Genomic DNA, 15678 nt, shown 5'->3' on the forward strand with positions numbered 1-15678 from the left:
CCCCAAGCCCCTAACCTGACCAGGCAGAGAGAGTAGTGCTTGAAATGCCTGCCAGCAACTGGGTCCTCAGATCACAATCTCACTTCAGGCACCTGGGGCCAACCTGACTCATGTATGGCCCCCTCACCCATCCTTACCAAATGGCTAGATCTTATTGATAGATCTTACCAAACTAGTTTTGACTCACTGTTTATATAAGGTCCCTCCTCTGCTCAGATTCCTTTAAGGCTCCCTACTGCCCCCCTTGTCCAATAGAAATCTCAGGCCCTGGCTCTCAGGCTCTCCTATTCCCTTAAACTTCCCTCTTTTTACCCCAGCCCTATCTCTAGGTGGCCCTCTCTCTGAGCTGCCCTCCCTCACCCCTACCCCAACTCTAATTGCATCCCACTCATCTTCTGAGGTCTGAGGCCTCATTCAGAAATCTCTCTTGTCTCTGCAAAAGCTTTCCTAACTACTCCAGGAACAGAACACAATAAGCACCTCATTATATTCCATACACTCTCTCTAGAGCCTGTGTTCCAGGCCCTGAATCTACAAAGATGAATAAAATACAGTCCCTGCCCTTGAGGAGGTCAATCTGGCAGAGGAGACAGGTGGGTGAGTAAATAACTAGCACACATAGAAGTGCTATCACAGAAGCATGGAGAAGGTGCTAGGAGGGGTCAGCCTGGTGGCGTAATGGTTAGCTTCGGCGGCCTGGGGTCCACCAGTTCAGATCCTGGGAGATGGACCCGGATGTTAGCTCAGGGCCAATCTTTCTCAGCAAAAAGAGGAGGACTGGCAGAGAATGTTAGCTTAGGGATAATCTTCCTGAAAAAAACAAAAAGGGGGGAGGCAGCTAGGAGAAGCCCCCAGGGTGGGAGCAGGGGTGTTTAGGTAAAGCTTTAAAGGAGAGTTGACTTTTCAGATGGTCCTTGAAGGGTGACAGGAAGTGGCCAGGGTGAGAAAGGGGAAAGGGCACACCAGGCAGAAGACTAGGTATGAGCAAGCACAAGTTAACAGAAAAGGGCACGGCTTGTTTGGGGAATGTGAACCATCCAGCAGAGTAGGGACGGCTTCTCCACCCAACTGTCAGCCTTGCTGAGGCAGCATTCCACAAGAAGGTGTGCTCCTGGAGGGCAGGGGCTCTGCTGGTCCTATTCTCTGCAGTGTATCCTGGGCCTAGAACAGAGCCTGGTACCTAGCCAATGCTCAGTAAACATGTGTCAAGAGATTCATTAGCTTTGCGACCTCGGGCTCTGCAGTGAAACGGGAAGACCGTTCTCTACCTTGAGATCAGGTGGATAAAGCACAGACAGTGCTTGATAAAGGGCACTCCCTCTCTGGCCAGATACCAGCTCTGGATCTCCTTGAAGTCCAGCAAAGGGCTGAGCACAGATGTGCCTGATGATGGCCTTTAACAACATTATAATTCCAATATTCAATTAACATAACTGCATGTCTGTTATAACACTTACCAGGCACTTGCTATGCACCAGACACGGTGCTCAGCACTTAACTTACATTATTTCATTTAATCCTGACATCAAGCCCATGAGGTAGGTCCTCTAATTATCAACCCCCTTCTGCAGATGAAGAAACACAGGTTTTCAGCAAGCCAGTAACTCTCCAAGGCCCAGGGTGAGCGAGGACAGCCGTGGGAGGTGAAGAAGCCCTGCTCTTCTCCTGCTCTGTCCCAATCAACTCCAGCACTTAGTGCTGGCCACGAGGCTGGGTTGCCCACAAGCCTTACTGCCGAGGATCTTGGAGCTTAGTGGATTTAGAGCCATAAACTGTGTAATGCTTGGCAACTGACTTTACCTCTCTGGGATTGGCGTTTGCCTTTGTAAAATGGAGATTATGATGATAAGTATGTCTCACAGAATTAAATGAGGTGGTGTCGGTGGAAGCCTGGTTCACCATGCAGGCTGTTCTGTGAAAGGGTGTTATCATGTGACTATGGTGGGAAGATGGAGGGGGTCATTCAGAGTCAGGACAGGAAGCCCAGGATGAAAGTCTACAAGGAACATAGAAGGAAAGTGGTGGTAGTTATGAAGTAAATTCCGACTCCTTCGCCAAGTGACTGCCACTACCCAGGAGGGCAGAGGCCTCAGGCTGCCCTATGGTTGCATGCTTTGAGTTGAATCTTTCAGGAGACCCACCTCTGTTCTCACTTCTGTTTTATCTTCACAGGCCAAAGAGAAGAAAGGTCAGGGCTTCAGATCAGAGCCCTCAGAGTCAGGGTCGCTGAGGACTCAGTTCCAAATGACTCAGTGAGGAACTGATGGAGGGATCCCCAACCTGCTCTGGCAGGCCAGAAAGCCCCAGACCACAAGCTGAGTGGATCTGGCTCCTGCCTTCTCCACAAGGCCCAAGGGTGGGTGGGCAGAGCACGTGAGTGAATCTGGATGTTCACCTCCATACTGCCTTGTTATCTCACCTGAAGTGAACCTCAGGGGATAATTCACACTCAAGTTATAAGAGCCACCATGTACCATGGAGCCCTTACTTTGTGGAAGACACTGTTTGGGTGCTTTACCAACATCGCCTCCCTTAATCTTCATAATACCTCCCTTCCAATGCTACCACCTGGCCCATTTACAGACTCAGAGAGGTCACATGGCTAGAAAGTGACAGAGCCAGGACTTGAAGCCAGGTCTGCTGGTGTTCTGAACCTGGGCTCTCCTAGGATCAAATTCATGTTCTAATTTTTTGTGAAACCAAGATAGAGAGGGAAGGGATAAAAGCAGCATCCTCCAAAAGTGGCTGGCTGGAAAGGATCACTTCTGGACACACAGAGTCCAGGGCCCAGAATGCACTGAGGAGGAACAAGAATTGTCCACACTATGTTCCTGGGCCCCCTCAATACCTAGCTCCTCCTGCCTGGTCTTGGGGTACAAGAGAGGGGCTGTACCCCGACAGGAAGTATGCCATCCATCATGACAACTCAACTACAAAAACACCTCAAGAAACCTACTAGAAGTATAGACACTTGAGGCTGGGCTGAAGTCCTAAGCCTGGAACAGGGATGAGGAGGAAAGGGCACACAGTGGCTACCAGCTTTAGTAAGACAGAAGAGTGGGAAGGAGGAATTCTGGGTTCCAGGCCCAGTTTCATGACTTGCTCAGCTTTGGTTTCCTTGTCCGTAAACAGAGTAAGATAAAACTTACCCTACTGATTTCCCATTGCTCCTGTAAGGATTACTGGAGAGAAAGGGGAATGAAAGCACTTAGCAGACTAAAGAGCTAGACAAATCAAAGCCTCCTTTGATTTGATTACACTTCCAAACACATGAAGGCCACTGGTCTACACACCAAGAGAGGTCCTCTCACATGAAGAACAGAGCATGCTGGAAGTATTGGCCTCTGTTGGGCTGTGCTGGGACGACCCCTTGTAGTACCTCATGAAAAACTTCTGAAAGCACTTTTCATATACTCCAATGTCAGTCTCAGAATGTCAGAAGCAGAAGAGCTCTTCAACATTATCCAGTTAAAACTGCCTTAGTTTACATCTGAAGGAAACTCAGGCTTAGAAAGATTAAGCAACTTTCTCAAGGTCACACACAGCTAGTTAGGGCCCAGTGAGGCCCAGGACTCAGGCCTCCTGATCCTGTTCAGCAGTCTTTGTTTACACTATATTCCTAATCCACTTATCTTGTTTGATGCGCACAATCCTTTTGTATACAGGCCACACCTTTAACTATGTACTTGTTAAATGTCTGACATCCCTGCTAGGCTATAAATTCTGGGAGGACAGGACCAGATCTCTATCCCCTGAGCCTAGCAAACTGCTGCACACATGAGTAAGTGCTGGATGAAAAACAGGGAGCATTAGCCCCATGGTCAGGTAAAGGGACATGTCTAAGGCACACGCCACAATGTTCAGTGGTGGAGCCGGCACCGGCACCTTGACCCCTGTGCTTGGTTCAGAAACCTCTCCCACTACTAGCCTAAATCCACACTTCCAGCCAGAATCTCTCATCTCTGAGAAATGGCTGGTGGTGCCCCTTAGTGCTGATGGGTTTGCCTTCTCATAGGCACTGGACTTGCTTCCACCTGACCCAGCTAAGGCACCAACTCCAGGAACAGAATAAAGACCTGCGGTGAGGTCAAGCCAGCCCTCAGCTGCCATCTGCCTCCCCTTGATCAGCTTATTCTGTGCCCAAAGCTGTACCTTCCCCAGCTGGACACCACCCCAAGGTAGCTTGTCCATGCCTTCAGGCCTTACTCCTCTCTCCTTGCCATCCAATACGTTTACCAGGGAGAGACCACAATGCTCAGTTTCACTCACCCCACCCCCTCCGAACCAGGCCAGCTAACCCACTCTCCTACTGGAGAGACAAAGAACTCCTTGATGTGCTCTGGGCGTGCCAGCCAGGCCAGGCACCTTGGGGAGCCCAGGGATGTGACAAAGCAGAGTCAGCAGTGGCCCACTGTCTACTTCAGAGGAAAGTCACAGCTGGCTTTCCCTCTCTGTGGCCAGAAGGCCCCAAGAAGGGTTCTGTGACAGGCCAGGGTCACTTCAGCTTGTCCTAATCCTTCCCAACTCCCTGTCAGCCCACACAGTCAGTCAGGTACCAAGTCCTACTGATTTGTTGGCGTCTTCATCCTCACAGCTCTAGACCCCTTCCGGGCCTCTCCATAGCCCTTTTGGGCTGTCTTGAACTCTCCCAACTGGTCTCACTGCCTGCAGTCCAGCTCATCTTTATGCCATCTTCCACGCCAGCAGCAGACTGATCTTGATGAAACACAGGAAGCCTCAGTCTGACATTCGAGGCTAGGCAAGGTCTGCCCAACCTCCTTTCCTAGCCTCCTCTTGCTTCACATCATCCTCCTGCCTCCCACTCTTCTTGTCACCTCTGCTCTTGGCACACCACATTTCTCAAATAGCTGGCTTTTGGGGGAACTTTGTACATGAGTCCCCTCCCATCCAAAGGAATGCCCTTTCTTACTCCTTCTGACCCCTGGATCAAATGCCACTTCTTTCTGGGCTCCTATAGGCACAGCTGGCTGCTTCTTCCTATATATTCCCAAAGCAACCACACATCTCAATTATAGCCTTTACTGCTCAACATTGTAATGATTTGTTTGTGGTTCTCTTTTTTTTAATCAGTCTGTGAACCCTTTGAGGGCAACAAGACACAGATGTCTGGTTCAGTTCTGTATCCCTTGTCCCAATCACAAGGGCTGCGAGAGTAGGTGCTCAATAAATGTATGGTAAATAAGCTCACTGCTAAGAAGGCTAAGCTGGCCAAAGTAAGCCTTGCTTTCTCTCCCAGGCTCCTGAGTCTGATGCCTGCTTCCCTATCTGAAGAGCAACAAAGAGCTAAGCTGTGATAGCCTCTGAGGAGCTGGACAGGGTATGGAATGGGCTGGGGTGGGTGGGATGGAGAAGGGAAAGAGAAAGATGAGATAAGGAAAGCCAAAGTTGGCAGCTGCCTTGAAATCCTGGATAGGGGGGCCTCTAAGCAGGTAAAGCATCAGGAGCTTAGGTTTGCCAGTAGAGCAGCTAGGACAGTTTTCTGTCAGGGAGGGTCCCTGGGTCCAGGATAGCAGCAGATTTGCCAGGGGCAGACAAAGCAGCTAAATGAGGCCTCCTCCCCCTCAGGTGTGCTGCCTGCAGGATAAAGAAAGTGATCAGCTAGGGACACTGACAATGGGTGGATGATGGCTGGGTACTGCTCTGGTGGGCAATGCATCCTGGCCTGGAGGCTCAACTGGCTTGGAGTGAGGAAGAGAATGCCATGTAGTGCCATGGGTAGTGCCATGTAGCTGGAGTAGCAATGGTCTGAGTTAGAAGATCTGGGATCCCTCCCTAATCTGGCTCTATTGTTAACTAGCTATGAGGCTTCTCCTCCATTATTAACTAACTGGTTTCTCACTTGTATAGCGAGCTAATCCCTGCCTTACCTACAAAGAAATACTCCTTCCAAAAGGCACAGACTGGATATCAAAGTCAGATGGCCATTATATGCAGTATTTTGGGGTCAAGAGCAATGCAGTGTGGCCTCTGGCCTATGGGAGGGCTAGAGCAGGCGTGATCGAGCCATGCTTCCAGGGCTTCCCTGGGCATCTTCCTCACTGGGTCTTTCACTATACTGAGACCTGCCTTGCCCTCCACACTGCAATGGGGAGGTAGCCAGGTTCCTGCTAACTCCTGCTCTAGGTGTGTGGACCTCAGGGACTGGCGAGCACCCGGCACCCTGCCTCTTCCCACCTTAGCAAGGCTTAGTCACTGAATCCAGCGTCGAGAAACAGTCTAGTCCCAGTTCTGCCATTTACCAGCTGACAAACCTTGGGTACTCTTCTTCGGTGTGCTCATCTACAGAGTGGGGATAACCACCCTTCTTGGGCGAAAGTGAGAGTTCACCATTGGTTAGAGTTCACTCCTGCCCACAGGGGATGACACTCATTATCACAGCCAGAGATGGAAAGCAGAAACTGAAAAGAAAGGACTACTAGCTACTCCAGTCTTTAAGAGGAAGAAAAACATTCATTTAGTACCTACTGTGCGCCAGGCTTTTTTCAAACATTAGTTTATTTAAGCCTCACAACAACCCTGCAAAGTCAGTAAAATCATAACCATTTCACAGTGAGAAACTGAGACTCAGAAAAGTGAAGAAACACGTCCAAGGTCACACAGATAGCCGGACTCCAGAGCTTGTGAGGAGGGAGCACAGCACACCTTCTTTCCCCCATCTCAGTGTAAACTGAATGGGTGGCTGGACCAGAGCCAGGACTCACTGGACCAATGGAGGTCTTATTTCAAACCCAGATGCTGGGAGGACAAAACATCATGCAGGCCCCACCGCCTTATCTATTTCCCACAGCTTAGGATTTCCTAGCAGGCGGACACACAGGCACCTTCCCAGGGCAGCAGCTGGTGTGCTGGCCCCCTCCTTCACCAAGTCAAGTCTTGTCTGAGGCCCTAGAACACCTAAAGGGCCACCAAACCGGATTTTCCTTTGAAGCTGGAGGAAGAGAAGGAGGAGAGAAAATGGAGGGCCTGTAGTCCAGAGTCACAGACCAGGGCCCCACATGTGCAGCTGCCTCCTTCCAGATGGGCCCCCCAGCGACCACTCCACTGCCAGCTCCATGCTCTCCTGGGAACTGGAACAGCTCAAAAAAAGAGGATGCTCTGAGCTTATAGACTGGAGAAGATAGTGAGAAGGCAGGGAGGCAGGCTCTGGCCTGCCAGGAGGGCCCTGGCCCCACCCCAACAAAAACTGGCACAGACCAAACTATAGGAATGCCAATTAAGGCAATTCTACGATTTCCAAAGTCATAGGGCTGCCAAGGTTGGCTAGGAGTAGTGGAGGGCCCAGGGGACAGGGGAACTGAATCAAGAGAAGACAGTATTGCTGTTCCAGATGTTTCTCCCTGGGCCCAGCTCAGATCCCTCTCTCCCCTAACAGGAAGCCAACACTCACGGGATCCCAGAGAGCATAGCTCCTCATCTCATCTGGCCTGCAGCACTGAGCAGACTGAAGAGTGGATGGGAAGCTCCAGCCTTAGGAGGTCAGTCCTGGCAATCGCACGGGAAAAGGAAAGGGAGGTCAGGGACTCACCTCTCAGGCCATCTCCCTCAGGCAAGGAGACCCGGTATCCAACTGATAGCCTTCTTTCCCTTCCTGATCACCTCCTCTATGCTGCAGAAGGGACCCCTGCCCGCTCCCCTGCCCTGCCAGCCCCAAACAGGTCTGCTCTTTTTACCCTAAAGTATTAGGAACAGTAATATCACTCCTCCCACCCTTCCCTGCTGAGGACACTTCTTTCTCCTCCTCTGGTCTTTCCTGGGCTTCAACAACCAGCTCAGTCCCCAGCCAAGCCACAAGAATTAATGCTGCCAGCATCCCTGTCTGTGCCCACGCTACTGCAGGACCCTTCGCTGACTGGCTGCTTTCTTGCCTCTCCTCACTTACTGGCTACTGCTTAAGAGTGGGCAGGGACCATCTCGGGCCCACCAAAGGTTCCCTGAACAGTAGGCTCAAAAGACAAACTGAAGAAGTGGAAAGGGCCTAGGACCGGGAATCAGGAGTTCTGGATTCACTTCCTGGCTTTGCTCCTAATAGACTGAAGAGGTAAGGCTAATAATTTCTCTCAGGCCTCAGTTTACCTATCTGTATGATGATGACCATCTCTAAGGTCACTTTCAGCTTTCTGACTTGAAATATCTGTCAGTAAAACTCATTCAGTAAATAAATATTAACTGTGCGCTTACTTCTCTGCAGGCCTGAGGGGAAAAGGTGAATAAGCCTGGTCCCAGCCCTGAAGCTGATCAGTCTAACGGACTGGTAATGACAACACACTCTTAACCTTGCTAGGTTATCCCTGTTAGCTTCCTACATTGCTGAGGGAGTCAACGGTGCTGAGTTAAGCCAGAGAGAGTGAGGATAGGAAGGTTCTGCTAGGAAACTTCTGTTCTACCTCTCTGGTGCCTGAGTTTCTGCTGGGGCCATGGGCCATAGGCCATACTAACGGATAGTGAAGACAGTGGAAACTGTCCTGACTAGGAGTCAGAAATCCTGGGTTCAAGTCCTGGTTCTGCCAATAATATGTTGTGTGATCTTAAGCAGGTTATTCTCCCCTCTGGGCCTTAGTTTCCTCATCTGTATAAGTAAGGGCTAAACTGGTCAATTTCTTAAGATCTTTTCCAGCTCAAACAGTCTATGATTTTATGATCTACTCATGCCAGGCACCGAATAGTCATCTGAGCAGGCTCGCCTCTGATCTGCTTTCTTCCCCATCCCCCCAGACCCCAGCAACTGCCAAAACTGACCATCTTGAGACAACCTTTGGCCCAGGGTGGCTGAAATGGACCTTTAATCTGGAGCCAGAGTCCCTGTGATCTCCACTGCAGCCATCAGTGCTAATGTTTCACTTCTCTGGGATAGCACATGGACTCCTAGCCCTCAACCACGAGACTGAGTTCAGGGCGGTCACCCTGAAACGTCCCATAACTTCCTCTCTTATAGCCTTGAGCAGAGACTTACTTTTGGCTTTTTTTGGAACCACAATATAAACTCATCAGGGAACATTCAGGCTTTCAGACACCAAAGATTTTAGGTTGACCAACGGAGTCAAGAAAGTGAGGCAGGAAGAGAAGACAGGACCTGGGATCCCACCTCAGCCCCAGCCCTACAGACACCAGTGATGCAGAGGGCATCTGCAAAGCCTGGGTCTGCGGTTGGAGGGTGGGGAAGACAGATGTCTGGCCGTCTGGTTGGGGACTACAGCCAAAGGGAGTTGCTCCCACTGAGGCCTCTCTCTGTCCACAAATACCAGAGGTATGCCCTCATTTTTCTCCTCAATTCTCAGACCCTTAGAAGGAAAAGAAAGGAAACTGATATTTTCTGGGCACTACTTGTGCCGGGCACTGTGCTAGGCACCTTTGCATAGCTGATCTCATTTAATCCCCGCAGTAATCCTGGAAGTAGAGTTACAGTTGCCCTTTACAGTGAGTAAACAGGCTCAGAGATTCAGGATCTTGCCCAAGGTCTCACATCCAGCAAGTGTGATTTTTTCCTAAGTCTCGCCTCTTACCACTATATCACACTACTCTATACCCTGAGTTCTGGTTAACTAGCTGATAAGTATGTACCACAAATTCTTATCTCCTAGAACTCACCAGCAAATCTGGGCTCTTCCTTCCAAACACCCACGAATGCAACTGGGAACTTTTTCCCTCTTCTCAAGAACCCTTCCTTCCCAGGGCCCTGATTCCTGGTGACTGCTCTTCAATTCAAAAATATACCCTAAATCCCCTTTGGGTTCTGACAAGCTAATGCCTGGGGAACTGTGACAAAGCATCAAGTCAGGGTGCGGGATCAGAATACAGGGTACTCTCTGAGTTCTGGACTGGATAGGCTTAGCCTGCGCCTGCTGTGAGCAAGTGGGGAGAGGCTGGAGGAGACAGATCCAGTGGGTAGGAGAGAACTCTCCTTCAGGGAAGGGCCTACATTTCTCTAAAGGAGAAGGAGGCCTGGAGAAAATGAGGCTTTGGGACTGGGGAAATCCCACAAGTGACCTTTATGGGGTTCCTTGTGTGGGGTGGGGTTCTTACAGATGGTCGACTCAATTCCATAAGTCACAAGAGAGGCTGGAGGAGCCCTGGGCAGTCACAACAGGTCAGAGAAGGGGAGGGAGAACCCTCTGGAGCAGGGGCATGGCTGAGTCCTGTGGGCCCCCACAAGGGACAGTGCGGGCAGTCTCTGCTGAAGGGGAGGCACACCGTGAGGGAGGCTTGTCAGTCCTGTGCAGAGCGCTGGTCTCGTGTGACAGGACAGCCGGGATGGGAGTGGGGTTGGGGTCCATCTCTCCTAGGGGGACCGCCGGCCCACCCAGACGATCTCTGTGGTCCTGTGGGTCAGAGTGCAGCTGCCCCGTGTGCCCAGCCCGGAGGGAAGGCCTGCTCCCCTGCCTCCCCCTTCTCTGCCTGCCAGCTGTGCCTGGGGCGCCGGGTGGGCCACCGGCAGGGACCTGCTGCCTCCCTGCCCGCCCCTGGCTGTGTTTTGGGGGAGGGGCGCGTTTCCACAGCACACGCAAAGCCAGCGGAGGGACTGTCCTGTGAGGGGGGCACTGTCACCCTGTGGGCACTGGGAAGGGGCGTGTCTGCCCACCTGTTGCCACTGACAGGAGGAATCTGCTTCTGAGGGGGCAGGGAGCACTCTCTGACCCTTCCTTGTGGGGACGGGACTGTCTGTCCGGGGCGGGGGCCTGTCAGTCCATCGGGAGGTCTGTGTGCCTTGAGGTAAGGCCTGAGTGTCCTGACGCGGGGTGGGGTGGGGTGGGGCGGGGCAGTCGTCCCTCGAAGTCTGCCGAGGTGTCCCCTGGCGTGGGTGGTGGGGCGAGAGCCCAGGGGCCTGTGGGCGTGTGGGGCGCGGGGGATGGAGAATGCCCGGGGGGAGGGGCGGCCGTCTGCGAGCCCGTGTCTGCGGGGGCACAGCCAATCAGCCCGAAGGCCGCGGGGGCAGCAGGGTTGGGACAGGTGTCTGTCGTTCTGTCCCGCAGCTGGGAAGGACACTGCCGGCCCTTCCTGGGGGCAGGTACGTCTGCCTGCGGGGCGGGGGCCGGGGAAAGGCACCCACCCTCCTGTCAGTCCGTCCCGGCCTGTCTGTCCCCAAGTCGGAAGTAGGCTCGCGGGCGAGGGGCGGGTCGGTCTGCGGGAGGGGAAGAGGGGGTGGGGCCAGGACAGGAGTCAGCCGTCCCCCGGTCGGGAGGGGGGCCTGTCGGTCCGTCCTGAGGGCGGCTGTGTCCGCGTCGAGTCGTCCCGCGCGGCCCGGCCCCCGGCCCCGAGCCCTGGAGCTACTCACGCGCCCTCGGCGCCCTGGGAGCCCACGATGAAGCCGAACTTGTCGATGCGCCGCTCGGCGAAGCCGTTGGCCTCTGAGTCGGAGCCGAGAGAGCTGAGCTCGTCGGCGGCTGTGGCGTCGGGGCCCGGGGCCAAGCTCTCCCGGGTCCCCGACAGGCTCCCCGCAGCCGCGGGCGCGCGCGGCCCGTTCTCTCCGCGGCTCTTCGCCATCCCGGCCGCGCCCGCCGCCTCAGCCTCAGCGGCCACCCTAGCCACCTCAGCTGCACGGCCGCCGCCGACGCCACCGACGCCCCGCCCCCGCGCCGCGCCCATTGGCCGCCACCAGGGCGGGGGCGGGGCCCTAGGCCCTCCCCGGGAGTCCCCCCACGCCCAATGGGCGCCGCGGACCCTGGGGCCCGCCTACCTCCCCCCAGCTGGCGCCAACCGGCCCGACGTGAGGGGGCGGGGCAGCCGTCACCCGAGCCCTCCTCCGCGGGCTGCCAATCACGAGAGCTCACCTGAACGAGCTCTTTCGGCCTTTCCGGGTTGGCCCCGTCCCGGCCAGTCACCTGCAGCGCCGCGCAGGTAGAGGCCGAGGGCGTCCGCTGGGAATTCCGCATCCGCCTCCTGAGGCCTCGCTCCTCGCGAGACCCCAGGGACGTGGGTGGGGATTGTTTCACCCATTCATTTTGAAGGCTTTCAGGACTCCCCCAGGGACACTCAGCGGCTTAAAAACCCAGGCTGAGCCAGAAATTGGGCAGCCTCTTCCCCAGCTCAGTACTTTCGGGGCTTTAAATTAGCTCATGGGAGATCTAATTAATAAGAATGACCAACAGTTCATTAAGCCACTCACTGCCCCAAGTTCTATCTACTTTCTCTTGTAATCTTTTTTTCCCAACAACTTTATTGAGATACAATTAACATACCATAAAAGTCACCCGTTTAAAGTGTATAATTCAATGGTTTTAAGCATATTTATAGAGTTGTGCAACCATCACCACAATCTAATTTTAGAACATTTTCATAGCCCCAAAAAGAAATTCCTATCCATTAGCAGTCACTCCCCATCCTTCCTCCCCCAGTCCCTGGCAACCACTAATCTGCTTTTGTCTCTATAGATTTGCCTATTCTGGACATTTCATGTGAACGGAATCATACCATGTGTGGCCCTTGTGTCTGGTTTCTTTCACCTAGCATAGTTTTCAAGGTTCATCCATGTTGCAGCATCTTATCAGTACTGTACTGCATTCCTTTCTTTATGGCTGAACAATATTCCATCATATAGATATACCCCATTTTGTTTATCTACTCGTCCATCATGGTCATTTGGGTTGTTTCCACTTTGGGGCTATTACCAATAATGCTGCTATGAACGTTTGGGTACAAGCCTTTGTGTGGACATATATTTCCACTTCTCTTGGGTAAATACTTAGGAGTGGGAATTACTGGGTCACATGGTAACTGTTTAACCTTTCGAGGAACTGGCAAGCTGTTTTCCAAATTGGTCACACCATCCCGTAATCTTTGAGCAACAGGGTAGGTACTATTATTAGTCCCATTTTACAGTTAAGGAAACTGAGGTGCAGGGAAGTGAAGTCAGCTGCCTAAGGTCCCAGAACTAGCTGGTGGCAGAGCCAGGGTTTGAGCCTAGCTCTTACCAACAGCTTATACTTGGAGGCATGGACCAATTGTAGTTACACAGACTTAGCTCCCAGCAGCCTACTTCCGACCCCAGGAATTGTCAAGTCTTGGAGCCATGATAGCCCCTCAGCTAAGTCTAGCACCTCATAGTTTACAAGTCACAATCATGGTGTCATCTAACACTCCCCTATAAATCTGTGGGGGAGATAGGCCCAGAGAAGGGAAGGGACTAGAAGAGCCAGGCTTGAGCTACAGGGCCTGGGACAGGCTGCTAAGGGGCCCAAAGGAAGCCCCAAGAAGGGGGGAGTCTTATGCCTTGAGTGATTTCACCAGCCGTTTCCTTGATGCCACGTGGCCTGGACATTCTTGAAGACTTCACTGTGCAGTCTTCGCATTCCATAGGCTTCTGGTTTTCCATAAAACAGGCTATTTCAGTCTTGAACTCTCAGTTGGAGAGGACCTTCCTCCTTTCCAGAGGCTCCAGAAAAGAGTGGTGGGCTCTTAGCCCCAGCTCTCAGGAGGGGCAGACTGGGCCTCACATGGGAGTGTGGGCTTATCCCAGGGAAGGGAGAGAGGAGCCAGACACACCTGGAGCAGATATGAAGCCCCAAGCCTGGGAAAGTACCCACAACCCTTTGACTCCATAATTCTGGTCCTAAGGTCATATCCCAAACACATTTAGCTCTGTAAAGGCACGTGTACAGTGGTGTTCACCCCAGGAGTAGGGGTGGGGGATATGTTAGAGGCACCCAGGTGTCCATCTTTGAGAGACTGGCTAGACATTTCTCAGGTTAAGGCATTTATGCCTCAGCTTCTAATTTTCTTACCTAAGACCACCCAGGATTCAAATCTCTTCTCGTCACAGTTGTGACCTTGAGCAAACCACTTTTCTGAGTCCATTTCCTCAACTGCAAAATGGAAATACTGAAAAAATGCCTCCTTGGAGGAGTTATTCTGAGACTTTAATGTGATAATATGTGCTGAGCATTTGGCACATGGAGATATACAATAAATGGAAGCCAGGAGTGGTAGTATTCGCAGTTTGCAAAGCACTTGCAAATTCATTATTGTCTCGCATTTCCCTCGCCAGCCTGTGGCTGCAGCAAGGAGTTTACCTAATTTAACCAATGGCATGTGGCTTGGGAGACTTTGCTTCATGGCTGTACCCTCAATAACTAGATGTTCTTGTGCAAAATTGTTTAACTTCTCAGAATCTGTTTCCTCTTTTGTAGGAATGTCAATAATCACTTGTGAAGAGTCAGTGAGCTACGTCTCTGAAGCCTCCAGTACATAATAGACAATAAATGTTACGTTTCTTCAAACTCCAGAGCTCTTTAATAACTTGAAACTACTCTAGTGAACAAGAGAGACGAAGTCCTGGCCCAATAGAGTTTTTATTCCAGTGGTGGAGGGAAAATATGAACAAGCTCAGAACATGTGTCAGGTAGTGGGAAAATAAAGCAGAGTAAGGTAGAGAAAACGCGGCGGAGGCGGGGAGTGGATGGAAATGAGGAGGCCTCTGTGGGGATCCGGAAGAACAGTATGCAGGAAGCAGGACACCAAGTTTAAACCCCTTGAAAGAGAAGCAAGCTCAGAAGATGGTGTGGTTAGACTGGAGTGAGAAAGCAGGAGAGCTGAATGAATGATTCAAAGGAATGCCTGCAGAATCACGCGGTTCACTAGAGTACAAAATAAGAGGCCTCTGGCAATGCTGTGAAACATCCTAGTAGATTAGCTGCTGGAGATGTTCTTTTGAGGATGAGATGCTTGGCCACTGCTATAGGAAGGTGTTGATGACCTGGAATCTCATCCCACGGGGTCAGTCCTGAAAGTTTAGCCTGAGGCACGCACACAGGCCCCTGTGCAGTCCCCTCTCCTGGATCCTGGAATGTGCAGCTTGCATGTGCTCAGGAGACCTGTCAGCACTGGCCATGAGCAGATGTCCAGATATCATAGCCTTTATTTGTAATGAGAGCAGTTTCAGAAGGTAGACAGCTGATCCCCAGCAGCCTATGCACAGTAGGCAAACTGTAAAGCTTCTTTATCCCTACACTGAGGATAACAGTTAAGAATCTTTTGGTCCAAGTGGCAGGGAACACAACTCAAATGGGCTTAACCCAAAACTGCATTTAGTGGGTCCCATAGCTAAAAAAAATCCATAGGTAAATAAGCTTCAGGAGCACTTTGATCTAGAGATTATCACCAGGGAGATCAACCTCACTTTCCTTTTTCCTCCTTTTCTCTTTGTCCCCCCTTCCTGTGGTTGCTTCATCCCCAAGCTAGAGCCCCTCATGGCAGCAGCTCCAGGCTCACATCCTTCCTCCATACATCCACACAACGGATGACTCTTCTGGTAGCTTCTGCTCAGTGGTGAGGAGGCTGCATTCCTTCATGCATCATCTGTTTTACTAGGACACACACCTGTCCCTAATCTAATCACCACAGCTCAGGGAGAGGGAACATTGACTAGCTTAACTGAACTCAGCTTAAGGCGACAACAGTACCTTCTCTGCAATGATACGATAAGCAATAGGAGTGTATCTCGTCCTGCTTCATGGATTGTATGCCTCAGGAGTACCTAGAATTACTCACTTACATTTTTCTGTAATATAACAATGTAGAGTAGTTAAGAGCAAATCCGCAAATCAGATGAGTTAATTATCTTAACTTCAAGATCTTACATTTTACTTTTATTTTAAAAAAGTAAAATTCTAAAAATCTTATATACTAGTATATGGACCATTAAACATGAGCTATACTGTACTTTTT

At 51.6% G+C, this 15678-nt stretch overlaps 1 protein-coding gene across 1 annotated transcript in view; it reads right to left on the minus strand.

Moving 5' to 3' along the window:
• Positions 1–11590, minus strand: part of TBC1D10A (TBC1 domain family member 10A) — a 30187-nt gene extending 18597 nt beyond the window's left edge. The window contains exon 1 of the mRNA XM_014834884.3: positions 11291–11590. Within this exon, the coding sequence (XP_014690370.3) occupies positions 11291–11499 (209 nt within the window). The 5' untranslated portion in view covers positions 11500–11590. The remainder of the gene's footprint in view (positions 1–11290) is intronic.
• Positions 11591–15678: the final 4088 nt, after the last annotated feature.

Source organism: Equus asinus, chromosome 8, assembly GCF_041296235.1.
Source record: "Equus asinus isolate D_3611 breed Donkey chromosome 8, EquAss-T2T_v2, whole genome shotgun sequence".
NCBI lineage: Eukaryota > Metazoa > Chordata > Mammalia > Perissodactyla > Equidae > Equus > Equus asinus.